The sequence below is a fragment of the Nothobranchius furzeri genome, chromosome 7 (assembly GCF_043380555.1).
Source record: "Nothobranchius furzeri strain GRZ-AD chromosome 7, NfurGRZ-RIMD1, whole genome shotgun sequence".
Lineage (NCBI taxonomy): Eukaryota > Metazoa > Chordata > Actinopteri > Cyprinodontiformes > Nothobranchiidae > Nothobranchius > Nothobranchius furzeri.
The window spans coordinates 39,210,919-39,217,710 of NC_091747.1; the positions used below are offsets into that span (position 1 = coordinate 39,210,919).

General features: G+C 48.0%; 1 protein-coding gene across 1 annotated transcript; it reads left to right on the forward strand.

The window, feature by feature from the left end:
* Positions 1-518: 518 nt before the first annotated feature.
* Positions 519-6,389, forward strand: klf6a (Kruppel like factor 6a). The gene is made up of 4 exons (XM_015954887.3): positions 519-896; positions 2,066-2,648; positions 3,409-3,532; positions 3,860-6,389. The coding sequence occupies exons 1-4, from the start codon at positions 795-797 to the stop codon at positions 3,909-3,911; spliced, it is 861 nt and encodes a 286-aa protein (XP_015810373.1). The 5' UTR covers positions 519-794; the 3' UTR covers positions 3,912-6,389.
* The last annotated feature ends 403 nt before the right edge of the window (positions 6,390-6,792 follow it).

Consider the following 6,792-nt stretch of genomic DNA (forward strand, 5'->3'; position numbering starts at 1 on the left):
TTTTTGAGCCTTTTGATAAAAACACATGCTATGCGTCAGCTGACAAGACAACAAATGTTCCCTGTCTGTCCACGTGCGGACTGATAAAATAATAATACCCTGCCATCTATTAGTCATGGCGTCCCGAGACAAGTCTCTCCCAGCTGGAGCTCAGCCCTCCCAAAGCAGCGCTGTCGCAGACTCGCAGCTGATACCTGTGACAGGAGTTGCTGTTATGTTTTCCACATGAGGACGGGCTTCTCCGGCTCACATACGCTGTTTGTGGCCAAACGTGAAGCTAGAGCGCTACAGAGGAAGCGCGAGCCGCCCTGTCTTATATACACGCCTAAAAATAACCAGCCAACCACTGAGAAGTTCCACTGACCAATTAGAACCCGAGAAGATTCCGAATGGAGAAATGTGATTGGTCGCTCGTGAGCTCATTGACCTGTACGCGGCTTACGCTACTCGATGCTGATTGGCTGAGGCGCTCGAGGCTCGGCGCAGTCGCGGGGAGGGGGGCGGTGGGCGTCGAGGTTTGAATAGGGAAGTTTTCAGAGCGCAGTTGTTCTCCCTCCAGTCCGGTGTTGTGTTTGCTAATCTTGAGCCGTAGCGAGAGGAGAAGAAGGAAGTGGAGCGCTGACGGACGGACGGACCTCTGTTTACTGCTGCTAGAAACAAGACTCCGCTTACACCGCAGGGAATCGCGCTTTCTTCATTCACTGGGTGTTTATTTTTCTCTTCTTCTTGTCCTATCCGATATTTAAGTGCGTCGATAGTTTGATTTTCTCTAAAACACACAAGTTCTGTGGAAAATGGATGTTTTACCCATGTGTAGTATTTTTCAAGAACTTCAAATAGTTCACGACACGGGCTATTTCTCAGCCTTACCGTCACTGGAGGAGTACTGGCAGCAGGTAAATAAATACACACGCCTTGTTTGATCCGATAGCTGTTTGTTCTCTGAGCGGAACTGAGCCGATTTCATGCTGCTGTCATAGATCAGCACCGCCGTTTTATTAGCCAAGCAGCCTGGTATAGCGGTAGTAAACTCCGCTCGCCCCGACTCATTTTATTATCAGTTTCATTCTGAAGTTTTTTGGCACGCTGAAGTGGATCAGTGTGTCAGTCTGACAGCTGGCGGCTTGGATGAGGCATCTCCAGCGTTAGCCCGCTGCTCTCACCACGCTTAGGGAAGGAAGTGCAGCGAAGCTGGCTTGCTTTCTCACCTCACACATACCTGCTCCATAACGTTTACTTTTTTTCTTTGCAACGCACCCATCTGCAGCATCCGTGGACCTAAATGAGCTCCACTTCATGATACAATGAAATGTCAGCCTTGCCCAGTCCCTCCTCGCATGAGTAGACCCCAGCGCAGCTGGAACATGTAGAGTGAGCCTGGAGGAAAACATTTACTCTGCACGTGCCTCGGCCCAGCTGCTGTCCTCTAATGAACACTTTAAGGGCTGCATGTAGGTGAGCTGGAGCTGCTGAGGGAGGATGTGATTGCGTGTTAGCGGGGCTGGAGGAAAGGCAGCCGAATGGCCCTCTGAGGTTGGAACGGGAAGTGGAGCAGCTTCCTTAAAAGGACTCTAAAATTTGTTCAGTGAGTCATGGTGGAGTGCTCTGGAGAGCTGAGGTTGAGCATGGCTTTCCTCCTGAGTGCTGATCTGTTTCAGTTTCACTGTGCATCATTTAAATCTGCAGCACCAGCCTAAAACACAGTCTCTTTAAACATCTACTCAATCAACTTTGAGACTTTGTCTCGTTTTTTTAAAGCAGATCTAAACAAAATAATTCACCTAATATTTAATATTTATGCTCATTTCTTAATAAGTTCCTGGAGATTGAAGCTTGATCATTAGTGCGGGACTAGCTGGGATTTCCTGGTTTGCGCTTCCTGCTGTAAGCGTTTAACACATATTACACCACCAGAAGCATATTGGGGATGTGCACATGCATGATTTAAGAGGATTTTCCTCACAGAAGCTTTTTGCTGGTGTGAGCAAACCTCTCTCCAGCATGGCTGTTTCCACAACTGTTCTTTTTCCTCATGGTTTTCTGTTATGTATTTGCTTTTGTGCAGACGTGCTTGGAGTTGGAGCGCTACCTACAGAGTGAGCCATATGTCTCCTCATCTGACCTGAAGTTTGACAGTCAGGAGGACCTCTGGAGCAAGCTGATCTTGGCCTGCGGGGACAAGACCAAGGCCGAGTCTGACCCAAGGCTGCCTTTGGCCCACGAAGAGGACAATCAGGACAGCCAGATCTTGGACAGCAACAGTGTAAATTCAGACGCCAGCAGCGAGGCTTCAGACAGTTCTGAAGAGCTCTCGCCCACGCACAGCTTTACCTCCAACCCTCTGGGTTCTGTCTTGGTTGGCTCTGGACCTTTTAGCCCCTCTGTCATCAGCACTCCCCCGTCCTCTCCAGAGGCCACCCCGGAGCCCAGCGCCATCGTGAACGGCTGGGTGGCCACGCACAGCGAGCTGCACTCGCCCGTCAAAATCAGGAGCGGCGGAGCAGCAAAGGGCTCAGACAAGACGGGACTCACCTGCGGGGAGGCGTCTCCGGACGGCCGGAGGCGGGTACACAAATGCCACTTCAACGGGTGTCGCAAGGTTTACACGAAGAGCTCGCACCTAAAAGCACACCAGCGCACTCATACAGGTGAGTCTCAGTCGGACGTGAGCGGGCCTCGTGTGTGTAAAGATGGGAGGAGGAGCGGGGAAGCTATTCAAAAATAAAATCAGGTTTTATTGAGTGAACGTCAGAAGTGCTGGTAATTCAGTCGTCCACCCTAATGTCATTGTCCACTCATTGTGTAATGTAATTAAAGGTCCACGTCCCATGATGTCCTCAGCTGGAGCGCTGCGAGCATTAGCTCTGCATGGCTGGATACCTAAACTGTGACCTAATCTATGTGGAATGTGACTGACTGAGGGAGGGAGGGGGTTGCACATGGGAGATAAAAGGACTTCATAACAGATTGAGTTTCATCATGGGAAAGGGTGAATGGTCCGGGAGCTGGGGGGGGGGGGGGGGGGGGGGGGCTGAGTTACCAGGGCTTTGAATGCTCATTTGAATGTTTTTTGTTTTCATAAAGCAGCGAGACATTAGAAAAGTGGCTTTGTTTGACTTTATTTTTCATTTTTATTCATTCCTCCAACACGCCTACCGCACACCGCCCTGCTAGCATTCTTGGCACGCTTCAGGTTGCATCAAATCCGAGCTGAGCCAACAGGTTTTGTGGAATTTGAGAGTCGAGTTGCTTGTCAGCAACTATGTTGTCATCCCGCCCGGCCCTCTGGCTGAGTGATTTGAATGTGTTTAAGTATCAGCCACAGACTGAGCGGGAAGCCTGCAACGCCTTCTGTTGTTGCCGCAAGCGTTTGAGCTCCCCTCACGGTGTTCTGGGTCTGCTCTGCAGGTGAGAAACCATACAGGTGTTCGTGGGAGGGCTGCGAGTGGCGCTTTGCACGGAGCGACGAGTTGACCAGACATTTCAGGAAGCACACCGGCGCCAAGCCATTTAAATGCAATCACTGTGACAGGTAAGCGTCAGCTGCATCGTTTACTGTGTCGCCCAAAACGGCGACGCAAATTCTGCATTTCACTCAGGCAGCCAAAAATGTGGTCTGGCACATAGCTGGTGCCAAGATCGTCTCTGAATCTGTCATTGCTCAGAACGTTACACATCTAACATCTTTATTAGATCCTTTGAGCATTCAGATGTTAACATCAGCCTACGGTAGCTAAAGAGGAAGTGGTTTATTCTAAACGAGCTCTATTTCCTGTCTGTATTTGTTAGTTAATGTAAAATTGAAATGACTTCCTCCCCCTGCGTCGTGGATGACCTGCTTCCCTTTTCCTGTCCCCAGATGCTTCTCCAGGTCAGACCACCTGGCCCTTCACATGAAGAGACACATCTAAAGCAGGGCCAGCACCAACCAAGCACCACAGCAAAGGGGGAATCCTGTTCTTTTTGTTTTTTCTTAAAGTGGAGAGAGGAAAAAAAACAAAACAAACGCCGTCTCCCGACCAGTCTCATGGTTGAACTGTCCCAGAGCAGAGGGGAGGGAGTGAGTTCCAGCCAAAGCATGCTGTTTTGCACCATACCCAGTGCCTCCGGGACCTCTCTTTGGAGAAGGGCGCTCTGAAGGTTGACTGTCGCAACAAGAGGACAGAATCATGGATGTTGGGGGTGGGGGGTGTTTTTGATTGAGGACTTTAAGCACGCACGCACACACACACACACACACACAGACAAAAAGGACAAAAATAACAAAAAAAACGAGAGACACGAGCATAAAGAGTGAGTGACTTGTATGTATGGTGCATGATGTTCTGGGACATCTGCAGGACAGCTGATACACTGGTACTTTACAAACCCGTCTGAGGCAAGCATGTGTGCACTGTGAATGTCTGCAATTGGCTGACTGCCCCCCCCCAAGAGGAGGATTAAAGCGGGGCTGATGTGGACTGAGTGGGTTTGCGGGGGAACGTTCCCAGGTGGCGGTGTGAGGAGGAAGGTTGCACCTGCCCCGTCTGTGTGGCACCCAGACTCTGAAGAGGGAGAGGGGGGCTTCTCTGAGACCATTTGGGGTTGGACCAGAGAGAGAGACGCGTTCTGGTGTGAAAACCACCCCCCTCCCTCCAGCGGGCCGCCGTCTGACAGGAGCTTTGTTTGGTGTTTTTTGGTGTAGCTACTAAATGTGCAATGTGTTATGTAGCCTGGTTTATTATTTTTTTACAAGCTGCAAAGCTCCTTTGTAGTCCAACTGTATAAGCTGTGTGCTTAGAGGTATAACACGACCATACTATAACTTCAGTATCATAGACAGGTGTTGCATGGTTCTAGGGTTTGTTCATTTCCAGTTTCCACTGTAATCAGAACTGCAAATAGTTTCAATAAAAGTGCAGCTAAGAAGCGAACGGTTAAATGTTACGATGTTGTACATAAAGCTTCCATGATTTCTCCACATCTCATCCATCTCCCTTCTGCTTTTCTGTCATCTGCTTGGAGATTTAACCGCGGGTTACTAATTTACATTCATTTGATGCCTCAAGGACTCATTTTTGCATTGTGTGTGAGCGAGTGTGTGAGTGTACTTTCTTTCTATCTAATAATGCACTGTTGACCTGAATGGTGCCTTATGCAAGTGACTGGGCCCTGTGGTGGCGGCGGGCAGCCGCCCCCAGGATGTCACGTTGATTGTCTGGGTGATGTGACAAGCTGGATCACGGCTCAATTACAAGATTAACTCGTGCCTCTTAGCGACAGGAACGTTTCATTTTTGATTCTAGGAAAGTTTAGAAATGTACCTATTTTCAGTTAACTGCCTTTTAATTTAATTTTTTTACATTTTTAAGTTGGAGTTTAGTTGATCAGAGTTAAATTAAGTCTGAACATGTGTAAAAAGACAAATGCTGTATGCTAAGAGCACTTAAATTCATTTAGACTACTGTGTAGTATGCACAAAGACACAGAAAAGACCAGCTTAAACAAACAAAACACCTTCCCCACCATCACCACTCACCCCTCCATCCCTGCAAGTGGGACTGAAGAAAAAGCTAAAGATTTATTGTAATTAACAGGCTGCAGTCGGACAGGCCTCGCCTTGTACTGCCTCTCCGTAATGAATTGCTAAAGGCTTTGTTGGCATGGAATCTGTCACAGACTGCTGACTGTGTAGGTTGGTTATTGACCTGTCTGGAGCGCGTTGTTTTAGCCAAGCTGCAACAGTATTATGGAGACCACAGAAGCGAGGGTGTGTGTGTGTGTGTGTCAGTGGGGGGGTGCACATCAGCACTGATGATGCACATGAAAATAAAAAGTATCCCCATGATCTGAAGTTGGAGGATGGATGTGGCAGAGCTCCTCATTAACACTTGAGGGTGGGGCGATCAGGGCCTCCCGCTGCAGGTCAACAACCGGGCTGTAAGAGTCCAACTTTGCAGCAAGTCGCGTTGTGGCACGCTCGCTCCCATGCTTGGATTTCAGATCAGAAAGGGCAAGGAGGCACGATGAGTACAAACTTAAAACCGCGTATTGCAGGAGATTGGGGAGTGCATGCGAGCATCTTCCTCCTCCTCCTCCTCTCGGTAACAGCAGCAGTCGGGTCTGCTCCAGACATAATTGAGCCTTGATTCAGCCTCATGTTGGGTTTTTATTTTTATTTGCTCACATCTTTTACACTTCCCATCATCGCTCTCATCCCACCACCCAGATGTTCAGTCTCTCACAGCTCTTTGTTCTCAACTCAATCTTTGTACAAAAGGAAAAAAAAAACTTTTGTAAAATTGTTATGTTTATGCTTTATGAAATTTTTATTTGAGATTGTTTTGCTAAATTGTTATATTTCTGTATGAATGTATTTTTTATTGGAATAATAAGAAATTCTTATCTGATGTGGATTTGCATCCTTCTGTCTCTTTAGTTCATGTGTGCCTTTTAGAGCTGAAGTTCCTAGTTGGAGCTCATCGCCCCTCAGAATATTAATCTTAATCATTTTAAATCCACTCACTGGTACACCTAACAAACAAATCATCTGCAATCCTTAACTCCGACATCTGCTGTAGATGTCAAGAGAACATAGTGTAGTTCAAACGGAGCCTCGGAATGAGAGAGGTGATTTAAGGTGGTATTATGGGCTGGTCTGAGTACCCACAACCATCTCAAGAGATGAGTCTGAAAAAGCGAAGCAGTTGTGAGGATGAACATGTCTTAATGCCAGAGGTCAGAGGAGAGTAGGCATACTGGTTCTCGATGGAGCAGAAGATGGCAAAGTAGCTGGTTCCTGCTGGGGTCTAC